The sequence below is a fragment of the Lepidochelys olivacea genome (assembly GCF_965140295.1).
Source record: "Lepidochelys olivacea isolate rLepOli2 genome assembly, chromosome: 4".
Lineage (NCBI taxonomy): Eukaryota > Metazoa > Chordata > Testudines > Cheloniidae > Lepidochelys > Lepidochelys olivacea.
Genome location: NC_140414.1, coordinates 113,560,276 through 113,584,533, shown reverse-complemented (window position 1 = coordinate 113,584,533; position 24,258 = coordinate 113,560,276). Strand labels below are relative to the sequence as shown.

Below are 24,258 nucleotides of genomic sequence, written 5' to 3'. Positions count from 1 at the left end.
ATATGTACTCTGTGGGAAGTAGACTTTGGGCTCCCATTACTCCAATCTGACACCTTTGCCACACCAAATTATTTTGTTTTAGACTTTGTCTGCACATAAATCTAAATTAAGAATGTGTGTTCTGGAACCTGCTGAGAGATTTGTACAATTTTAAAGCAAATAGCATAGAAAGTCAAATGATGATGCACATAAATTATTGTATCTTCAGATAACCACAATATAGTAACCAAAGTATGTTGCAGTTGCAGGGTCAGAGGGTGATGCTTAAGGCCCTTAATATAGGCAAGCATGTTCTTAAGACCATTGACTTAAGCGCTTTCCCAAATACGGGCCCCAAAAGAGGACAGCTATACTAGTCTGAATATGCTTGATCCCAGCTAAGTTTAAAGGCACATGAACTTGGTCCTAGTTAGTACCATATCTGGATGGTTGGTATTTCTCTGTGTTTGGGTCTTCTCTACCATCTTCATTTTATTTTACTAGTTACCAATAAATCTTTCCTCTACACTAAGTTGAATCCTGTACTCTTCTTTTTCAAGCAACACTCATTTCAAGATTTGGGCCAATATCTTTGCTTTCATATAACTCAGATAACTTACTAACAAAAGAGATTTTTCCTTAGGCTTAATATATAGGTAGCCCTATAATTGCTGACTGCAAAGATCCATGGATCAGCACCTTGCTGGAATTGATTTCTCACAATCCAGATAAACTTTCACTTACCATACAGGCTCAGAGCTGCAATGAGCTCCATGTGGGTGGACCTCTGGACCCCACTAAAGTCTATAAAGCTCTGCATAGATGCAGGAGTTCACCGGGCAGAGCTCACTGAACTTTCCGGGCCTCTTGTATTTTATAAGATCTTTGCTTTTAGTACATTGGAAAAGGGTTCCAATTCTGGCATCTCTCTAAAATCCCTTGATTTTCCCCCCCGCCCCCACTTGTGTACATTTCTTATATTTATTTTTGAAAATATTCTCTTTGAAAAGTTAAAATTTTTCAATTGGATTTTGCACACATGCAAAATCCACAGTGCAAAGAACCAGGGGCCCACGCAGCTCCCACTAGCTTCCAATCTACTGGCTTCTGGCAAGAGGTAACTATTTTCAAACTGTGGGGCACGACTCAATAGAAGGCAAAAATAGTGGGTGGGGGGGTGGCATGTTACCCTGCAAGCCTCCTCCACCCATCACCTCTACGGGGCACAAATGTACTTGCCCCGGGCACTAAAATCCCTTGTTACGGCTCTGTTCTTTCCAATAAAGAGTGGTAATACTTAGAAAGGGGCACACAATGAATTTAGGCTTAAAAAGACCTTTTAAAAAAATAAAAATGTTAAATTTCATGTAGCATGACATTTGCTTAAAATTTACATTTCAGCATACTTCTATGACAGAGCATTAAAACAAAAATGTCAGATATTTAAAAACATGCATATAAAAAGGTATCCTGCAGGGATCTTGTATGGGATTCACCTTCCTTTTATGAATATGCATCTTGTGGTCTTTGATGGTTGGAAGTATCCTTTTAATAAAAAGCTCAAAACCCTCTATCTGTAGTGTGCTATAAAGCAGCCCCAACTTATATTTTATTTCAGAGTCACAGGGGACAGAACACTACCTTCTCAAAAAAGGAGAGGAGGCAGAGGAGTGAAAGAAATTTACGCTAGTTCAAAAACAGACTAGTTGATTTGGTGGTTTTGATTCAAGCTGGCCAATACATTTTCCAACTCATCTTCAGGTAATGTTCATTGTATTCTGACAGAATTATTCATCCCACTTTCCTTCCAACATGTATAAGTGTTTGGGTTTATTTTTAAATCAATAAAATGTGGGACACTTTTGACTAATGTAGGATAACAGTGAAAGATATTTTTCACTAGCCATTTTTCAACTGTAAGATGATAGTGTTTCATTTCTAACTTCACAGACATTCAGTTATGAATTTCTAGGTATCAAAGCAATTAAAGCAAATAGATACATATGATGCAGAAAGAAAATAACAGCAGTAAGATTATTTTGTTTTGGAATTATACCTAATTTAAGCAATTCTTATGCTGAAGTTAAGGTACTATATTTTCAAAACCTCAACAATATTATTAAAACCTATACTTTAAACAAATTGTACTGTGAACACAAATGAGCCCACAGATATACAACTGTACACTGGCAAAACCCAGTATTTGGGTTTATTATTATCTAATTGCATATGCAGACAGTATTTACGTTCACAAAAGCAGGTTTTCCAAGCAACTATCACTGGTCTCATTTTGAAAATTTGTCCCAACATACTGAGTGCATTTAGCCATAAGAATCCAATTTCTCGTTTCCAGAACAAGAGTTTTCAAAGATTTCATAGTGCGGACCACATCTTAATATAGTGTTTCAAGACCATATTATCTCCCATTCTTGACTGTGTGGTTCATCTCCCTTGTCAGTAATGATTGAATAACATCCCTGTGGCAATTACAGCAATAGCTTGCATGGAAATGTAATATTAGGAAAGAATGTAATGTATGTTAAGCTTATTTTAATGTGATTTAACAGCTGGAAACAGAGTGCCAGCATCACATGATCAGCTAGTAAGTGCTCAAACCAAGAAACCAGAGCAAATTTTTTTTTTTTTTAAATATCCATCCAGTACATCTACATTTCAGGTTTGCAATGCTGCAGCTATACTAGTATATTTACACTGGTATTTGCACAGTGGACAGACATCCCACCTTGGGCTATCAAAAGTGTCAAATGAGAAAAATTCATCTTTCAGAGTAACAGCCGTGTTAGTCTGTATTCGCAAAAAGAAAAGGAGTACTTGTGGCACCTTAGAGACTAACCAATTTATTTGAGCATGAGCTTTCGTGAGCCAATGAAGTGAGCTGTAGCTCACGAAAGCTCATGCTCAAATAAATTGGTTAGTCTCTAAGGTGCCAAAAATTCATCTGTGATCAGTGAACTAAAGAAGACAGCAGCATAGGGAACTGTAACCAAGAAAAATGTGACCTCTGACTTACCAGGGAAGCTTCTGTTGTATGATTCCACAGAAGACCATTTTTACCCACTTCTGTGGAATCACATGAAAAACTGCTGGCTACAATCACATTTATATCACCAAAAGCAATGAGATTATTATCCTCAGCCAGGTATGAAAAGAAAGATCTGCCCTGTTTCTTCTCCGTCCTTTTCTGCTTCTTCTGGTATGCTTTTTTGCAGAAGGCGCATTATTTCCATCCTCCTGCTCCCTGAATTCCAGGAGGAAACTGGAAATAAACTTTCACTGTGGTATCTATTTTGCTTCATTAACTATTGGTAGTAGTAATTAAGCAATTTTAGAAAGATGAGCATAAATGTGAAGGTTATTTAAAACTTTGGTAATAGTTACCAAGCATTATATGAGGATTATTTACCTGTCAGGTACCCTTGGAGCAAAGCAAGATGTAGTAGAATGAACACAGAGAACATTTTCAGCCCCAAGATCCTGGATTTTAGCCTCTACCGCCTTTACGTCCGTGCGCAGCTCATCACCTTCTAATACATTCTCTATCACCACTGGCTCAAAACCTAACCCAGCCAATAAAAATAAGAGTGTGTATTAAGCAGTAATTTTACAGGTCTATATCTTCAGGCTAGATGCATGCTTATTGGCTCTGATTTAATTTCAGATTTTTTTATTTCTACTCACTTATTCTGGTAAGAGACTACTTCAGAGATTCAGAATCATTTAGAACATAAAAGTACATAAATGACAACTTCACTGGTGCCCACTGGAGAGCTTGGGCGTTAGGTAAAAGCTAGTGCTCTTTGCAAGCTGAATCATATAGCAGCAACAGGTTCAAGGAAATCTCCCTTACTGAAGCAGATTAACCCCTTCACTCCCAATTCTGTTTTTAAATATTCAATATGAGGGAGGCAGGTGAAATCAGTCAAAAGGATTTCCCTTTCAAGATTCCAAGGTACATTAAAACAGTACTGCTGGGGAAAAAAATGCTAAAAATACTAATCAAACAGCTTCTAAAAATAAAATCAGTTTGCAGCAAATGCTATAGTTAAGGCTGCAACTCAACTTTCATCAAAATCCTGTTTTTACTCATTCTCAACTCTCAAATATTCATCAGAGTTTTGAAATGTCCACATTTGGTCTCATTCTGTAAGTGAAATTTTTGTTTTTGGAAAATCTGAGCCAAATTTGCTAATCATGTTTGAGTTAAGCAAACACTAAAGAAAAGAATCACATTAAAAAGTGTTAAGACTTCTTTAGATACAAAGACTCAATAAAACAGTTGAACTGCAAACTTTATATGTGGATATTCCTCACTGAAGATCATACCCAAGAGACAGATGTGTTTAAATTTTTTTTTCAAATGCACTAAGTCATAAATGGTTAAACTGCTTTTGTGCACATATATTCATTTTTCAGTTAGGCCACTGCTTGAGGAACTATCCAATTGCACAAGTCCATAGTGCCACATGTAAGTTTTTTCAGTACATGACAAAATGGCATAATTTAAAACCTATGGAGTTACTGAAAAGATCAATTATGCATGTTAACTATATGAACAGGCCTGCAAACTTAAGGCTCTATTAAAATTCAAAACACTTCTTTGAAAATAATTAGTTTGATACTTAAAATATGGTGTGATTTTGTAGAACCATATATTTTCCTCCACAGTGGATCTAGCAAGTCTAGAAGTTTCACTACTTTTAGCCTCCATACTTTGTGTACCAACTAAAACGTAAAGAAAAAGGCCCCAGTGTTCTGTTTTGTTTTCCACCATCAGTTTTAACTGAATGGCATGCAAACAGAAAAATTAAAGTAATTTAAACTATCATCCCCAAGCAAAATAAGGATTAAAAAGTAATTTCCTATTATGGAAGGAAGTCATGTGATCCATCTATATCTGGTCACCTCTTTAAGTAGTATTTGTACCCTTTTTTTATTTATAAATTTAAATTTCATACATCCCAAGTTGCCAGTTTTAGCAGTCCATTTCACACACTAATTTCCATCTATGCAAAGAAGTTTGTACTGAACTCCCATCAAGCCTGCTCCTGTTCCCAGTGCAATAGGATTGAGTTGACCAAACTAAATTCTTCGATTTCCAATCTAGCATGGCAGCATCATTGTGGGTCTTCCCTCCTTGGATTAACAATATGCCTCAGCTCTGTCATGGAGGAATGAAATTGTGAGTGAGCCCCTGTCCACAAGAACTTGGACTAGACAACCTGAAACCATCATACTGCAATGACTTAGTCACTGTTGACCTAGGCTGGTTTCAGACTGGTGAGGTAGGGGTAAGAGACTCTGCATCCCTAAACATTACCAATCCCTAAACATCCAATACTTGCCATTTTTTTTTTGAGACACTTATTCATTCTTTAATTTGGTGGCATCCATCTTATTTAAATAAAAGTTTTGAACAATTCAGTCATGTCTCCTCTTACTCTTTTTTCCTAATATAAATCTATTTTTCTTAACCTCTCCTCTGTATATAAGCAGGTATTACAAATATCTTAAATAAACCACATTTCATATAATTACCTATGTTCAGAGAATGCTATGGCTGCCTAGTTAAATACTCAACTGTTGTCCTCTGCTGAACTATTTCCAGTTCTTTGGTCTCTTGTAATATGGTGCCTGAAGTTGGGCACGACATTCTAGACACATTCCTCACTTTCTTTTTATGCAGAGTGATGATATCTTTATCTCTACTCTTACATATCTCCATATTCTATTTGGATTTCTAGTCGTCTATTTTATTGTTTCCAGACACCAAGTTTATGAATCCAGTACCACTATCAGCAGGATAGTTTTAAACATGTGTAGTTAGAATGCCACATTGCGTGGTCAATCCCACCTTCTTCCTCTTACCTGCAGTGATCATAGATTTAAAGCAAGATTTCTGATCTATGCGTGGCCAAATAATATACTTTGCCTTTGGTCTCTTGTGCCGCAGTGTTAAGAAACACAGAGTTAGACTCATGCCAGTTGCCATAGGAACCACAAAGCAATTGGTCACTGTCCGGACACCTGTATATAAAAACAAACGAGGTAGTAGCATAGAATATTTGCTAACTGCCATATCACCCACATAAGAGAAACATTCGTTTCATACCTACCAGCCAGCTTTATAATGTCCAGAACTATTGAATTAGTAAGTTTGTTCAAAAGGCTAGAACCTGCAGCTTTAGGCTGGACAGCAGAAATATCTCCTGACCTCCCAATTCCATGGATTAGCCTGAACAAAAGAGGTTGAAAACTTATATTAAGAATTTTTCAAGCCCTAAAGCAATATTTCCTGTTTTCTGAAGAGCATTTGATTTGATAAACATTGATAAAATGTCTTATCCAATGCAACACCAAAATCAGTCAATTTCATGTTACTATTATAAGGTATGGTAATTCATTATTTCACTCACTTCTGTACAGTAAAGCCATCAAAAACAACATCCTGTTAAACAGAGTAACTGAGAAGGCCTATAATAGTGATTACTTTATGCACCAGGTAGATTTACCGGAAGAAAGGGCTGTGAAATCTGTGTCCCCCAGATCATGCTACAAATGCTAGCACACTTTGCGCACACACTGCAGCCATGTTTTTTGAAGAATAAAAAGCAGTATTATACAATGCAAAGTACACCCATGGGATTTTACAGATGCTGTGCCTGATAAACGTTTCACAACAACAGAGCAATGAAGTGGTTTACATATGCTCTGTTAAAAATAAATTTTAAAACATTTACGTTAATATACGCTGTGTTTCCCTCCACATTTTGTCTCTACCCACCCGGCATTCTACTACCTCCTCCTTCTCATTCTGTGCAGTCCCATCTTTCTTCACATTCTTGCATCTTTCTGATACCACTCAAATTCCATTTATAAATGTGGAATATTATTTAGCACCTTTCAGGCTTGAAGGATCATATAACTTTTTATGAACTACACACTTACAGAAATAACTTCACCCACTGGTGAAATGCAGCAGCTGCCTAAGAAAGCTCAGCAACAGTATACAACTACTGACAACCTGAATTCCATTTTTGTCTTGGGGACAGCGAGGACTCCAGCCATATACATCCATTCACTGAAGAGTTGATGGACTAGAAGGAACGCAGAACTTTTAGGAGGGTGGTTTTATATCTGAAGTTTTTTTTTCTCCCACTTTCAGTGTAACTACAGCAATAGTTAATTGGTTTGATAATTGAAAAATTTGCACATAATCCTTACTTTACAATTACAAAAATGCTTTGTTCCCCTGGTCCCCCTTTTCTCAGTCTACATGTTCCCTATCTCTCTTTCCTGGGTCTCTAGACGCTGGGCTCACTCTGCCCATTCATTTTGATTTTAATATGGCTGAGAAGGAGACTGTGCTCTCAAACCGCTGCCTGACGCTTCCCCCCACTCTTTTACTTACCTAATTTGCAGGAGAATGGAGTGGGGATGTAATGGAGGACAACTCTTAGAAGAATTCCTTCTCTCTCCCACTACTGAAGCTAGTAGGTATAAGTGGTACATAAGGCGACAGAACTGTCCCAGCCCAGCAAAAGTTAAGGAACATCCTCAGCTCTGTCACCTGCAATATGTTCAACTCCTAGTCTACCACATTCCTTTAGAAAAGCTAGGTAGCAGCACTTTTGGAAAGAGAGAGATGCTCCGAAGATGCCCCTGATCCCATAGCTCAATCAAGCCAGAGACTGACTACAGAATTAAGTAGATGGAATGGGAGAAAGAAGACAGAGGTGATGCCTCCAGGTCTGTCCTCCACTAGAACAATTCTTCCTCAAGAAGAATTGCAGGGGCCTTCAAAAACTGCTAGATCCCTATGACCACGCATTAAATTTAAAGAACTGCAATTTAGAACAAGAAGTGAAGGAAAATACCATATTTAGTTGCAATTGCAAAAGGAATTCAGTTCCCTGGTTTTCTCTGGAGGTCTCCCATTATAAAACTGGATGGGCTAAACTGAGCTTAACTTGTGAAAGTTGAATTTACTAGAATACTGGTCTCCGATATGTCCTTGTGCCAACATGTCAGAGATGGGGATTTCAGTAAATTTCACTCTGCTGACATTACAGATGACATAACAATAGAATGCAGATAATTGGCATAGGACAGCAACCCAAAACAGCAGATCTAGATAAAGCAATATCTACAGAGTCTCTAAAATTCAATATCCAAAGCACCCATCAAATCTCAGAAGACTCAGGACTTCAAGCTATTAGAAGCCCTCCCTGTCTCATAGCTCTACCTCCTCTGAATCAATTTTAATGGACTGGTTTATGGTAATGTCAATTAATCTCTGTCATGAGTTAATAATTACAACAATCAATATTTGGATGCAAGGGATCTTTTCCAATAGGGATAATATTTAGAAGAAAGAAGAAGTTTTGAATAATATACAGATGGGTTAATGCAGTGCTCTATAAACGGAACTTTAAAGGACAAGTAACACAAGTTATTTTTTAACCAGAGAAGTCTCTTCTTTTCCTTCTTGCTTTGTCAGGTGTCCAATTCAAAATTTTGCATCTCTAACACACACAATTTCCTTAAGAGCAAAGTTGTGAGAACACAGTGAGAGATTTTAACAAAAAAATCTTGTTACAAAACTTTTCATGATTTGCTAATGGAAAATATGATATCTGAAACTGATGTAATTGTCTGTAATGAAATGTTGTTTTTCAAATGCTTTCAAACTCTGATAACAAGATATTAAAATAAGCAAAACAAACATAATAAAACAGTAGCATTAAAATTACTTGTCAGACTTACCTGTAATGCCGACGGGCAACTAATCCTGATGCCACTCTTCCTTCCCTCTCACCCACACCACAGTTGCTCAGAAAATTGTTGCTATCCATAATGGCAAGTTCATGGAGGAAGAGTTCGATGGTACTTTCATCCCATCCATTTTCAGGACACTTGCCCTTCAGAAGGAATTATAACTATAATAAAAATACTTCCTAGATGTGGATAATTAAAATTGATAAGATTTCTGTAAGTAGATTGTTTTGCTAATTTTGGTATCTTCTTTAGTGCACTGAGCAGATTTAAAGCATTAAAGAAATCTTCTAGTCTCCCCTTCCTAGTACATGAAACTGGAACATTCAGTAATAAAAGCTACATAATAAATTGCTCCTATACTCGATGCAATTTGATATTAATGTTCCCAGAAAGAATAAATTTAAGATGTATTTGTCTCCAAGTACAGCATTCTAGGATGCATAAACAGAAGCAGCAAAGAGCATTTAGGAAGTTTCTTGCTTGGGTCCAGAGTGACCTAGACAAATTAGAGGACTGATCTAAAAGAAATCTGATGAGGTTTAACAAGGACAAGTGAAGAGTCCTGCACTCAAGACAGAAAAATCCCATGCACTCCTACAGGCTGGGGACCGACTGGCTAAGCAGTTCTGCAGAAAATGACCTGGGGATTACAGTGGATGAGAAGCTGGATATAAGTCAACAGTGTTCCCTTGTTGCCAAGAAGGCTAACGGCATATTGGGCTGCATTAGTAGGAGCACTGCCAGCAGATTGAGGGAAGTGATTATTCCCCTCTATTCAGCACTGATGAGGCCACATCTGGAGTACTGCATCCAGTTTGGGGCCCCCACTACATAAAGGATGTGGACAAATTGCTGAGAGTCCAGTGGAGGGCAACAAAAATGATTAGGGGGCTGGGGCACATGATTTATGAAGAGAGGCTGAGGGAACTGGTTTTATTTAATCTGCAGAAATGAAGAGTGAGGTGGGATTTGACAGCAGCCTTCAATTACCTGAAGGGGGGTTCCAAAGAGGATGGAGCTAGGTTGTTCCTGGTTGTGTCAGATGACAGAACAAGAAGCAATTGTCTCAAGTTGCAGTGGTGGAGGTTTAGGTTGGATGTTAGGAAAAACTATTTCACTAGGAGGGTGAACCACTGGAATGGATTATCTAGGGAGGTGCTGAAATCTCCATCCTTAGAGGTTTTTAAGGCCCAGCTTGACAAAGCCCTGGCTGGGATGATTTAGTTGGGGTTGGTTCTGCTTTGAGCAGAGGTTTGGACTAGATGACCTCCTGAGGTCTCTTCCAACTCTAATCTTCTATGATTCTGAGATTCACCTTATGAAGGATATACAGGATATTTGATATACTACATGCAACTTTAGTCCATTAGGAGTATAACACTGATCAAGAGACATGGAGAAGATAAAGTAAAAGACAATTAGGATAACAGAAGAAAGAATACTAATAATCAAAGAAAGTTAAAAGTAATTTCAGGTATTACACATTTTCCTACTTATTTTTTCCTCTTCTTTGTTACTGTTTAAAAAAAAAAAAAAACAAAACACTAAAGCAAGAGAAACTGACTACTTATGCAGGGGAAACAGTGAGACTGACCAAACAAAGACTGCGGCCAACTGTTCTTTGCATTCCTTTGTGTAGTATACTCACTTTTTGTAACGTGCTTAGATCAGGTTGCACCGCAACCCCTTTCTGTCAACAAAAATTGCTACATGACCCCGGGAGCCCCACACACCAGCCAAGGCTGAAGACCAAGGGCTCTGGCTTTAGGTGGTGGGGCTTCGGCTTCGGCCATGGGCCCCAGTAAGTCTAACATCAGCCCTGGCAAAGGGGTCACGACCCACTTTGGGGTTGCGACTCACAGTTTGAGAACCCCTAGCTTAGATGAAAAGCACTCTGAAAACACAAAGCATTACTACACAGCAACAAATAGCTATGCAACACCTGTTCTCTTCTTCTTTCTGTATGTTTTTAAACACTAAAAAAAGAGACTATCTTCTGCTAGTCTCCTTCAATAATCTTAGTTATTTGTCACAACAACAGGAAAAAATGTAGACAAATGATAGTGTCCATTTAAATGGTCAGAAAATTAGGTCTGAACACACAAGAAGAGAGTAAGGGAGGCACCGCAATATTCCACATTAATAACCGGGAGACTCACTTCTAATTACTAATTTCAGAATATTATAGAACAAAAATAAAAATCAAGGGTAATGAATCACAACACACACTTACTTACTTCTGCGCTGCTGCTGGCAGGGCACTACCTTCAGAGCTGGGTGCCTGGCCAACAGCTGCCTAGGTCTGAAAGCAGTTCAGAAGTAAGGGGGGCAATACCACAACCCCCTCCTAAGATAACCTTGTGATCCACTGCAAGTCCCTTTTCGGAAGGGCCCCCAATTTTAGAAAAGTTGGTCTTCCCTGTGAAATCTGTATAATGCAGGGTAAAAGCACACAGAAGACCAGATTTAATGGTCCATGACACGTTTTTTGTGGCCATAATTTGGTAGGGCCCTACTTATACTGCTACACACACAGCAATCACTGCAAGATTCATTTGGGGCTGCAAAAGAGCAAGGCCAGGAAGAGAACACTACAGCAAAACATACTACTCTGACTCACTATTAAAATGTTCTTTCAAAGTCTCCCTGAGCCATATAGCTCCATGTTGAGCAATTCTTATAGCCCTTGTAGCTAGCTGTTCTATTTCAGCAGATAGCCGCTTCAGTCCCGCCCTCCACCCCGGTGGAAACTTTCCCCACTTTCTTTTACAGCTATTATACAGGACACAGCAGGCATTCAGCTATTTCTCTCCCTAAGGCCCAAACTTATAAGTAAACAATGCCAGTGACCCTTCAAACAACCAAAGGCACATTCAACTGTCATTCTGCACCTGCTGATCCTGTAGTTGAAGCGCTTCTTGATGCTGTCGAGGTGGTCAGTGAATAACTTCATGAGCCATGGGAGCAAGGCATAGGCTGGGTCACCCAGGATCACTATTGGCATTTCAACATTCCCAATGGTAATTGCTGGTTGGGAAAGAAAGTCCCTGCACCTTTCTGAACAATCCTGTGTTCTTAAAGATGTGCGCGTCATGCACCTTCTCTGACCAGCCCACACTGATGTCAGTAAAGCATCCCCAGTGATGTAGCCCTCTGTCAATGTACTGTGGCAAGGTGGTCTGGTGCTAAAATAGGAATATGCATGCCATCTATTGCCTCACCACAGTTCAGTGGCCCCACTGCTGCAAAAGCATCCATCATGTTCTGCATATTACCGAGAGTCAGTCATGCATACCAAGAGATGATTAATAGCCCTGCACACTTGCTTGACAACAGCCCGTGGTGGATTTCCCAACTCCAAATTCATTTCTGACTACCTGGTAGCAATCCGGCATTGCAAATTTCCACAGTGCAATCGTCATTCACTTCTCAACTGTCAGTGCAGCTCTCATTTTGGGGTCCCTGCACTGGAAGGCTAGAGAGAGCTCTGCACACAGATCCAGGAACGTGGCCTTGCGCATCTAAAAGTTCTGCAGCCCCTGCTCTTCATGCCATACCTCCATAACAATGCGATCCTACCAGTCAATGCTTGTTGCTCAGGCCCAGAACCAACACTCCACCATCTCCAACTGCTCCATGAATGCCACCCGCAATCCTGAATTGGTTCTTACTATGTCCCACAGCAATCTAGCCTCCAAGGAATCATCACATTCCCTGTGGCTCCTCTGACAGCTCTGTAAATACTGCAGGATCACATGCCCTGTGCTTGCCATGCTCATGACAAAAGTACAGAGCTGTGCAGACTCCATGCTTCTGTCATAGATGGTGGACAGTGAGGAGGGACACATGGGTTTGTGGAATTTTGAAAAGAAGGCATGAAAATTATGGGATGCAGATGAAATTATGGAATGGAGAACAATGCATTATGGGAAGTTGACCCCATGCTCCTAGTCACCCCTGCGTGACTTGTTTTGGTCCTATCAGGCATTGCAAGAACTTCCCAAAAGATCCTGCACTGGATGGTGGCGAGTTGCACAGTGGGATATTTACCCATAGTACATTGCACTCTATATCAATACAAGAGCTCCTGATGAGAATACACACTGCTGACACAAGGAGCCAAGCATGCGCACACAAGCAATGTAATAACTTCAGTGGCTTTATACCGTTGTAACTTATGTTGACATAATTTCGTAGTATAGACATGGCCTAAGTGCTAAAAGCAGAGATTTTATGGTTACAGTCTACCAAATGTAAACTGACAAAGTGCTACTTTCCTCAGGGATTGTCAGTCCCTGATTAACTCCATCCAGAAAAGGATGCCTTATTTCTTAACCCAGGTCTGTAAACAAGCCCTTTAATCTCCAGACAGAGTACACCTGTGAGGCTCAAAACTTTACCAAGCAGCACAAGAACTAAATTAAAGGACTCTGGTCAGTTTCACAATTGACACTCAGAACCCTATGGGCAACACTGAAACCATCACAAACCATGTTAGTGTCAGGCTGCTGCTTGTGAAAGCCATAAGCAGCAAGAAGGTCACAGGAGTTATTCACAATAGAGTAATGAGAAGGGACTTGAGAAACATTACTCCTACTGCATTTTTAGGTCTATCTCAGGCCCCCTTCTCAATGGCAGCAAGAAAGCTCAGAAGTGGGAGAAGGGTAGAGTTTTGAAGACCCAACCCTTACAGCCACTGTGAGCGTTCTGAAAGGGTGGAGAGAAAGCTCCTTCTCACTTCCAAGAGTTAGGGGGTAGGGCATTTCAAATTTATCAGACCCATTCTAAGAAGCAGTTAACCTGAAATAGGAGCCCTCAAGTAGGACCTACGGACAACAAACCAGTAAAAGTCTGAGCAGCAGATAGAGGCTATGCTTTTCACAGGGCACTGGCTCTAGACCCTGCCTGTTGCCCCTCATTTGTCTTTTGTACCTCTTGCTTGTAAGCATCTAATACTTTTTTTCAAGTGGTCACAGTAGAGTTTGCAAAAATAATGAAGTAAATCTACACTAGAAACGCTAAAGTGGAACAGCTGCAAACTGTAGTGGAGAGACTTAGGTCACATCTACACTACAAAATTACGTCAACCTGTTATTAAATCTTTTGTGCATGTGCCCATGTGCTTCTTGTGTTGGTAGTGCGTGTCCTCACCAGAAGCACGTTTGTTGATAATATTGTCAGTATAGGACATTTTGGGACAGCATCTGGAGGCCAGTAACAGTTGATGTATGCAAGGCAGTGTCTACTCTAACACTAAATTGACCTAATTACATGTGACTCTATGCCGCTCACGGAGGTGGTGTAACGAAGTCAGCGTAGAGAGGCACTTACATCAGCAGGAGCCAAATTTAAGTGAAGATACTTCCACAGCTAGGTCAACACAAGGCATCTCAACCTAACCGTGCAGCATAGCCTAGGCCTTACTACAGAAACGGACAAGCTTCTTCGACTGCTGTAATTAATTTACCTCTCTGAGAGGAATTCTTCGGTCGACCTACCAGTGTCTACACTGGGACTCAGGTTGGTTTAACTAGGTGTCTTTGACTCTGGGGAGTGAATTTTTCACACCCTGAGCAATGTAGCTAGATCAACTTTGTAGTGTAGATGAGCCCCTGGTAATATGTGGGCCCCAGCAAAGCACTCTGCTAGGAAGCAGGAAGACAGAAACCTCTAACTTGCTTGGAGTCCATACCAGCAAAGCCCAAGATCCACAATGCTGGAGCCAGACAAGGTGCTGCATGGCTATTCTGGGGGGATATATCAATGCTTCCAGCATGCATCTCTGCAGAAGATCTGACTAGATGAATATAATGGTTCCTTCTAACCACAAAAATCAATGCATCTTCCCTGAGGCCCTCCATGTGCTTTCAAAGTGTGTGCCCTACACAAAGGAAGAGGTGAAAGGCACCAAGTGCAATGACAAGGTTCCTCCTATTTCCCAGTCCATCTGCGTCCACCCATCCTCTGGAGTTACACTTGGCTTGTAAGCTCTTTGGGGCAAGGGCCAGGAGCTTCTTCTGTGTTTGTACAGCCTTAACACAACCCAAAGGCTGGGCTCCTGTGCGCTAGGGGGCAGACAAATCATAACCAGACTAAAAGAAAAGGAGGACTTGTGGCGCCTTAGAGATTAACACATTTATTTGAGCATAAGCTTTTGTGAGCTACAGCTCACTTCATCGGATACATCCGATGTGTTAGTCTCTAAGGCGCCACAAGTCCTCCTTTTCTTTTTGCGGATCCAGATTAACACGGCTGTTACTCCATAAGCAGGGAAGGACACAGCAGTGCCACACGCGCTCTTGCCCTAAAGGGCGCACAGAAGGGGGAGGGGGCAGGGAGCCTTTACTGGGGATCCTCCCAACTCCGGCCAGGTGCCTCAGGCTGAGGGTAGGGACGTGGGGCTCAGAGCCACGGCTCTAATCAGTGCGCACGAGGGACGGAGGGAGGGAGGCTGCGCGCTGCGCAACAGCTGGGGGCTGGGCGCACGCTGACGGAGCGCCCTTAGAACCCCTGGGGCAGCGGGGTAGGAACGACCGTTACCTGCTCCAGCAACACCCGCAGGCACAGCTCATGCGCGCGCCGGCCCTGCGCCCCCTGCCGCACGTAGGCCGCGTTCACCAGCCTCTCACTAGCGCCGAAATTCTCAACGTTCATGTCGGAAGTAGTGGGCGGAGAAACTGACAAACACACTCAGATTCCAGACGCTCCTGCCGCCTCAGCGCAGGCGCAACCCCGTAGAACGAAGGGCCGTGACACCACGTGAGGTGACACGCTCAACTCCGAGGCAGTAATCAAAAGCCTGCCCGCATGCGCGTGGAGAACGCGTCACGCCGCGCCCCCTGGGGGTGGGATGCGGTGCGGCGCCTTTTTCCTGGCGCGCGGAGTGTTCTACGCCTATGCCTCGCGGGGGCGCTGCTGCCTCCTCAGCCTGCCTGCAGCCACCAACGGCCGCAGCCCGCAGAGTGGAGCCGACTGCAGCCAGGTGTCTCCATGCGGAGGTGAGGCGGGCTCCGCACGCCGTGCCCTGGCCTGAGTTCAGCCAGACTGACCAAGCGCACGGGTCTCAGGCCCGTGGATGTACCAACGTCCAGTAAAGATGGGCTCGGAAAGGTCCAGTTCTGCCCTCACAGGCCGGCCCGACCAGCCTGCGAATAACTCAGGCGGCGCCCTTAGGACGTGGGCTTAGTTTAGGCCTGAATAGCAGGGGCGTGCTGGGCTGTCCTGGAGCTGACTGTGGAATTGCCCTTTTGTTAAAGCCTACCCAGGCCTGAACATGTTAGAGAGGTGAAAGGTTTTGGTAACTTTGAAAAACCCTTTTTCTACACAAAGGAGGAAAAGCAGGATACTGTATTCCTGCAGGGACTAGAAATAAACCTAGGTCTTGAGGCTGCTCACACTCCCATAGGTGCTTAACTTAAAGTTTATGATTAGTCCCCCTTTGTGGTTAATAGGATTTCTTAAAGTTAAAAGCATGCATGTCAGGCTGCTGTATGCAGTTCTTCCACCATTATAATTATTGTGGTTAGGGATGTGCTTGTTTACTAAAATAGTTACACTAGTACAACCCTTAGTGTGGACACAATTCAAGGTGCCTTATACTAATGTAGTTGTTCCCATAAGGGAATGGGAATAAACTGAACCACTATAAGCATCTTTATACTGGTATAATTACATCTATAATAAGGGTGTTTTGCAGCTTTAGCTATACTGGTATAATTAATGCAGTACAACTTTTGTGCGTAGACAAGTCATAATTGGGTTATTGAACCCCTGTGGAAGTTTGTACCCGTTTCACCACATTAACTGCTAGTGCCTTTCTACAGCATTTCCAGTCAGTTATGTCCTTGAGACAGAAAAACTTAATGGAGAATAAAATAAATATTTAGTTGGTTTTTGTTTTGTTTTTTTTAAACAGAAAACTAAACTGGTTTCGTTCATGGAGAAAGCTGCCTAGCTATCTCAAATTCTTACACAGGAGCCTTATATTTAAGTCACTTGAAACAGCATGATTTCACTCAAAACCTCTGCTAGAAGATCCCACATTCATTAAGGCTTTGCCTATGCTAGAAAGGGTTATACTGGAACAGCTATACCAGCAAAACTTCTTAGTTTATGCTGGCAAAAGAGTGTTTTTGCTGGTATAGTTTGTGATTCCCCGCCTGCCCGGCCCCCAGACATAACTATGCCAGCAAAACTTTTAAGTGCAGACCAGGCCCAGAACTCCCATTTCAGGACATTGCCAAGCAATTTACAGTATTAAATTATTTTATTGAAACCTCCTCTTAATGCACTCTAAAAACACCCAGAACTAGAGACAGACGCACCTCTACAGTTCTATGAGCCCACCTGAAATACTTTAGATGTGTAAAGTTTGTACAAAGGCTTTGATCCAGCAACAGCAACATATGCTTATCTTTACTTATGAGTTGAAATTTGTGGGATTGCTCACATACTTGGAAGTTAGGCATGTGTGTAAGTATTAGCAGGATTGGGGCCACAGTTTATACACAAAAGATTGCGTTTTGCATACTTCTGTGTGTTGCTTTAAATTTTTTATTATGAAACACCAGACAGCAACAAAATAGATTTTACACTCTGATTTCATCTGTGGGTACCTTGTAGACAGTTTTATATTTGGACTACACAAGACTTCTTAATGCATTAAACATAAATTTTTAAGTATTTCAAGTATTGAATTGAAATGTATTTGTTTTATTAAATAACTGATACAATATATTTAATGTCCTATAAGTATTTACTCTTTTATAGGTCTTCCTTTTAGCTTTTTAATAAATTTCTCTGGCATCTGTATTAAAAGACCACCTTATTTAAACAACCACGTTTTTACATTCTCCTGAGTGGTTCATTATTATGTGGTATATCTTGTCTGCAAAGTAAATTTAAATCTAAAACTAGACACAAACAATGCATTGAAGCAATGTTTAGGTTGAAGAAGCAAGCAGAAATTAGGTTGAAACTGCTAGAGTAACTTTTATTCAGCCCAGTTTTGTTTAGGTGTTTAGTATCACTTCCATAACTGGTCAGTTTAGTCACAGTGAAGCTTATTAATCAGATGTAGCCATTTTTCAGTTTGACACTCAAGCAGATACTTTTTTTAAAAAATGGTTAACTATTTGAAATAACAATTTAGTATGAAAATATTTCAAGCTGTGGATTGCTTGTCAATTCTTTACTGTTTTGAATATTTGACATGTGGAATTCCGTTAGAGATGTTTTTGTTTCTTGCCTGCATTTTATAAGCAGGAGGAGTGCCTGAACAATTCATTCTGTCAGGCTGAGGTTGGAAGGACTAAAAGAGAGGAATTAGTAGAACTGGAATTTTAGGAGCAATGTATTCTGTCTCCACAAAATCTTTTCTAGTTTAGAATGTTTGGTTATTTGTTTTTATACATAAGAAATAAAGGACTGACTGAGACTTTTTTTAAAGTAAGCTTGGCGGATAGGTCCCTGAGTTCATACTTCTGATGTTTAGTTTTGAGCAAATATAACTGGCCCCTTAAAACTTACTTTTGGAGTCTTATCTGGTTCTTCCACTTCAGTTTTATGTTTAGATGGTTAAATAACATGGGAAACATACATAGTGACCTCACTGACCCTACTGAACATAGCTTTAATCGATTTGATTACATCATCAACAAGCCTCACAAGTTGTTAATGTTAAACTTATTTGAATAATTGTTGGCTCACACTTTACTGTTAATAGATTACTTGTGGCACCTTAGAGACTAACAAATTTATTTGAGCATAAGCTTTCGTGAGCTACAGCTCACTTCATCGGATGCATTTAGTCTCTAAGGTGCCACAAGTACTCCTTTTCTTTTTGCGGATACAGACTAACACGACTGCTACTCTGAAACCTGTTAATAGATTGTTATTCAGCCTGTTTGAACATAGAAGAGCCATTCTAAAAGATTTTTCCCTTAGAAATTTTAATATTTTGTGTTGTACCTGGAATGTGATGATGCACTGAATTAATCTTGTTTTCATACAACAAGGGACATTATTTATTTTGTTCTTTATTTGAAAGTATCACAAGAGGGCGCCCACCTAAAGCTAAAAACACACTGAATGTGAGCAAGCTACCATGGGGGTTTACTTCTATTTGTACTTAGCCTCTTTTTATATTTTCTTTGTTCTAGGGTTCAGACACCACTGTAAGAGGTAAATATCTACAAGGTGAGATACACTAAAGGATTAGATTCATGTTCAAATCGATGAAAAAGATATGAAAAAAATGAAATAATCCAGATCTTTCAGCATTTTTAAAAAGACCATTGTTAATCCAGAAACATGAGCTAATAATTTGAATTCAATATTAATAGTTTGTAAATAATGTATGTTATATATTTAATAATTTATTATTATGGGCATTTTCCTGTTTGAGATCTGTACCATGAGTCAGTGAGTGAGCTATCATGAATGCTGTTTAGGTTAGGAGTGTTTGAGCAAATCACAGAACTCCCATTACATGAGCAGAAGATCCAAACAGTGTTAACATTTCCACTCCAGTATACAAAAATGGGGTAGGAGAGGGAAATATAAACATATTTCTTGTTCAGTCCATCCCCCATTATTGGCAGAAAAAAATCCCAAACTTGTTGGAATCTTCTAAAGGAGGTTCTGTCTCACCAATACTATAGGACAGTATTGAAATAGCTACAAAACAGTAGCAGCTAACTCACCTATGTGGAGATGCACGGGACCTGATTATTCAGTGTGCAGAGTGGGTGTAGAATTTTCTGCCATTATGGTTTGGTAGCTTTTTACACCCACTGTGCACAGGGATTGATGACCATATAATATGCCACACTGTAAAATCAGTTCCCATATCTTTTGTCTCCATATAATTTTTACTGGGCATAAAGGGCCAATTTGTTTGGGTTTACACTAGGGATAAATTTGGTCCATTCTGCTCATCTTCACCAGAAACAAATGAAAAGAGAAATGCAAATATGAAGAGATTCTATGAGATTACAGATATTAATAGCTATATAAGCAAATGATACATGAGCGGGCTCCAAAGTCCATGTCCCGCAGTTAAGCTGTGATAAAACAGACCAGTCAGGTATTTGACTGGTTATTTTATCAGTCACTGAAAAAAGTAACTTTATTTAGGTTTTTCAAGTAGCACATTGAAGGACCCTTACAATTTCATAAAATGACTAATTTCCCACAATAATATCAGTTACAATCAATTTATGTATTCAACTTAGATTCTAGGGTGTCATTTTGCAGCAAGCAGTCCTGTGCTGTAGCAATTTCATATATGGTATAAATTTCAGAAATGCAGCCAGCCCAGGCCTGTAGATTGCCTCAATCCTCCTGAATGTACTTGTGTGGGGTGGCGGCGTTACTGGAGCTGGTGCCTTGGCCCCAAAATTCACTTTCAAAGCAAGAGAATAAAAAATGATAAATGTGTAAAGAAAGATATTGTCAACTCAAGCTTCCCAACAGAGAATAGAGCAGAGAAGCAGTGTGTGGCTTGGCTCTGTGCCTGTGTGTTTGGGCAGGCCCCTAGGGATAGGATGACCAGATAGCAAGTGTGAAAACTCGGGACAGGAGGTGGAGAGTGATAGGTACCTATATGAGAAAAAGCCCCAACAATCTGGACTGTCTCTATGAAATCGGGACATCTGGTCACCCTACCTTGGGAGTGCAGGTCTCCCTGTTGAAGGGCGTGCGCCGGGGGCGGGTGTTGGAAGAGTGTCTCCCTAGGTAGGCTAAGGGGACAAGGGTGGAAGGGCTCAGCGGCCGAGTCTTTCCCTGCTGTACCATTTGCTCCTGGAGCTGGTCCTTGAGGGGGTGGCGAGGTATTCTACGTTCCTCGGCCACGGCGCGCATGTGCAGTGAGGGCTGCTGAGAGGTGGCGCCGCCGCAGAGCGTGTTTGTCCGACTCTCGGCTGCTGGCTGCGCAATGCGTTCCCCCGGTAGCGTGTGAGCCCGCCTGGCGGCTCGCAGGATCTTACCCAGCCCGCCGCAGACGCTAATGGCGGAGCCGGGCCCTGAGGAGCCAGACGAGCGGCTGTTGCTGCTCTCGGAGCCGACGCTGCAGGACAGCCCCCCCGCGCGGGGGCTCCACGGCGTGAAGGCAGCTCCCGGCGGGGCCGTGAGGCTTGGCGGGGCCTCGGGGCTGGAGGAGGATGGGGACATAGACACGGACCCTGAGGGTGATGGTGAGGAAGAGCCGCTGCTAGGAGCATCTGCCACCCGCCGGAGCCGGAGCGCCGGTGCCCCCTGGGACAGGGAGACTCGCATTGCTGCAGGTACAGCGGAGCCCTGTCCACACACAAACTACCCACCCGGTGGGTAGGGTGACCAGATAGCAAGACTGAAAAATCCGGAGGGGGTGGGGGTAATAGGTGCCTACATAAGACAAAGCCCCACATATCAGGACTGTAGCTATAAAATTGGGACAGCTGGTGTACCGGTGGGACTGCCTCCCCTCCCCCAATTTCTACAGCGCTCCCCTTGGCTTCTACTTTTTGTCCCCTTCCCCCCCCCGCCCCCTGGGGGAACGCGGGGATTCCTCACCACCACCCCTCCATTCATGCCTTGTCTTTGGTTTGTTGATCCCTTGACTCAGCGTTTATCCAGTTCACTTTCTCTTTTCTTTCCGAGGTGCTGCTGGCTTGTTAGGGTAGGAAACCTAAAGGGGAGTACCTCACAGTCTTCCTATATATACACACATACAGCCTGCCCCCACACCGTGTAAAACGAGGGTTTACCCTCCTTCCTCTTGCTTCCATGTTCTGGAATACGACTTACTTAGTTTAAATAACTTTTTAAAAGAAATGAGCCCGGAACAAAACAGGCGCTGTTACTGGAACAAGATCAAAGTTGTAATTGTTATTCGATTTGAGAGAGCTTACCTGAAGGGGGAGGGGATGGGGTGTAGTATGAGATCATTGTAAAGCTATTTTTGCTGCTTGCAAGAGCTGCCTAACTGAAGGCCTGTTTGCTCAGGGAATGGCTACAGTATAGACAGTGACAGCCCCTTCCCTGCTAGTTTGTTTGTAAGGATACCCTCTCATCTACAGAGGTAATTGAGTCTCAGTACCCAATACCTCTTTGAAAATGCCAGCAAGGATCCATCTCAGGAGACCACCACCAATTTGTATCATGTAACGTGTGGGTCAGTTGTTATGTAAAAACTACTTTCAGTCACTGTTAGTCTAGAACGGTGGGAGAGTATATTGCAATGTAATCATTTTTGGGACCACCATCCTCTAAAAACAGTGCTTTAAGGAACGCTGCTACTGTAAATTAACTTAAAAATCAAACTCCTTGTCTCTATATGTAAGACCCTATGTGAGGTCACTTGCCTCTATATATCCACTCTTGTGTATTCTTGCTTCCTGTTTTCCTCTCAGGTCAGGTCTACACTAGGAAATTAGGTTGGTATACCTATGTTGCTCAGGGTATGAAAAATCCATATCCCTGAGCGACACAGTTAAATCGACCTCACCCCTGGTGTGGACAGCGCTAAGTCAGTAGGAGAATTTGCTTCTCAGGAAGGCAGAGTACCTACGTGGACAGCGTAAGTAGCCTCTTCACCTAAGTGCTACAGTGGCATAGCTGCAGCGTTTTATGTGTAGACTTGCCCTCAGTTCTCACTTAACAGCTCTTGTCATCTTTTTCAAGTTCTGGCTTCACATCTGTAGTCATGCTGTATCTAGTGTTTGGAACAGTCTATCATTCCTGACAACTTGGCAAAGCTTTCTCATTTTTCTCCTTCAGACTTGCTTGTTCAAGGACTGTCCAATTTCCTTTTCTTGTGAATAATATTTATTCACTTTCCATTCTGTGAAAAGTGATTCAGTGCTTGGTTTTATGACCTATTATAGGACTGGGGAGCTTTGTATTAGTGTGTCAGGTGTGTACATTTCTGGCAATATGAAATTGACTTTTAATAACTGCTTTCTTGTCTTTGAAACCCAGTACTCAAGGGAAAAGTGTCCAAATTTTAAAGTGAGTCAGTCTGTCGGTGAAATTCCAAATGCAAAAGTGCCAAAAAGAGGGTTGTAGCAAGAAAGTAATAACTAACAAATTGTTAGTTGTCTTTCTTATGACTTTATACCTCTCTTCAAGCCTCTCCAGGTCAGTAAAGGAGTGTAAACCTATGGCCTTGTCTAAACTGCTTTGCCTGTACTAGAAAAAGTTTATTAGTATAGCTATACCAGCAAACTTTGCTAGTTGAGATGCAGCTTAAAGCTGTAAAATAATCCTTTTTCCAGTTTATTTTATAATAGTTTCTCAAATGAAATAAACTATATCATCAAAAAAGTAATGTTACCTTGCACAACTGCATCTTCATTCTGGCTATTGCTGGCATAGCTATGTCAGTTTTCTGGAGGGGAGAGGGGGAATGATGGGATTTTTTTTTTTTCTTATTTCTAACTGCCATATTCTGGCAAAACTTTTAACTATAGACCAGGCCTAAGATTTAAAGAAGTTATGTTAAAATGTATTCGCTCATGTGTTCTGACATAACACGTTTTAAAAGTATGGTGTACAGTACGTGAAGCATGTTGCCTTTAAATATGTGCTGAATTGGTTGTGTTATAGCTCCAGAATGAAGACTGTCAACAACTTTGCTTCTTTGATATGATAGAACTTTCTGCAATAATAGTAAAAGCTTGTCTGTGTACTAGTCAGAAATTAACTCTCTCAGGAACTAGGGACCATAATAAACCTCTCCACCATTCAGACTAAAGTGCAAGGAGCATTTCTTTGACTTTGCCTTTCAAATATGTACACCCACATTGCTATATATTTATGTATAAAAATTCCAGAACACAACTGACAGGATTCATAGGGTACAACATGGAACTGTGGGACTGCTGTGCACCTTAACTCTCCAACCTGGGCTCTCTCTCTCAGTGCTATGCCAGTGACATGGTGCTATGCCACCTTCCAGGTGCTGTGATCACTCAGCCATCAGCATGTGGAGCCCCACACGCAGATAAATTGCATGAGTCAGTCACAAATTATATAGAGATCAGCACCAGCCAGTCACCCCAGCAATATACCGTCTTATGCTGTGCAAGAGTTGGATAGTGCAAGATCATTAATTAGTTTGCCACTTCTGCAAAGGGTAGTGGATATGCAACAACCCTTGTTAACCTGAGCTGAGATTTCCCAAGTACTTCAACAAAAACAACACTGTTTTAGATAAAATATAAAACAGATTTTTAAGTGATTATAAGTAGCAAGCATAGAGATCAAAGTTGGTTACATAAGAAATAATAATCTTGCAGTCTAAATTCTACAGTCTGAGGGCATGTCTACACTTACCTCCCGAGCAATCGATCCAGCGGGGGTCGATTTATCGCTTCGACCGCGAAGCGCTCTCCTGTTGACTCCAGTACTCCACCGGAGCAAGAAGAGTACACAGAGTCGACAGGGGAGCGGCAGCAGTCGACCTACCGCAGTGAAGACACCCCCCGGTAAGTAGCTCTAAGT

General features: G+C 41.4%; 2 protein-coding genes across 3 annotated transcripts in view; one reads left to right on the top strand and one right to left on the bottom strand.

Moving 5' to 3' along the window:
• The window catches only part of SEPSECS (Sep (O-phosphoserine) tRNA:Sec (selenocysteine) tRNA synthase), a 48,220-nt gene extending 32,486 nt beyond the window's left edge, over window positions 1–15,734 (bottom strand). For both annotated transcript variants that reach the window (XM_084625972.1, XM_084625971.1), the window contains exons 1-5: window positions 15,316–15,734; window positions 8,764–8,918; window positions 6,114–6,232; window positions 5,866–6,024; window positions 3,404–3,557 (exon numbers count right to left, since the gene is read on the bottom strand). In XM_084625972.1, the coding sequence (XP_084482098.1) occupies window positions 3,404–3,557; window positions 5,866–6,024; window positions 6,114–6,232; window positions 8,764–8,918; window positions 15,316–15,429 (701 nt within the window). In that variant the 5' untranslated portion in view covers window positions 15,430–15,734. The remainder of the gene's footprint in view (window positions 1–3,403; window positions 3,558–5,865; window positions 6,025–6,113; window positions 6,233–8,763; window positions 8,919–15,315) is intronic.
• A 4,910-nt stretch (window positions 15,735–20,644) lies between these two features.
• PI4K2B (phosphatidylinositol 4-kinase type 2 beta) overlaps window positions 20,645–24,258 on the top strand; it is a 35,631-nt gene continuing 32,017 nt past the window's right edge. Inside the window, exon 1 of the mRNA XM_084625579.1 lies at window positions 20,645–21,059. Within this exon, the coding sequence (XP_084481705.1) occupies window positions 20,783–21,059 (277 nt within the window). The 5' untranslated portion in view covers window positions 20,645–20,782. The remainder of the gene's footprint in view (window positions 21,060–24,258) is intronic.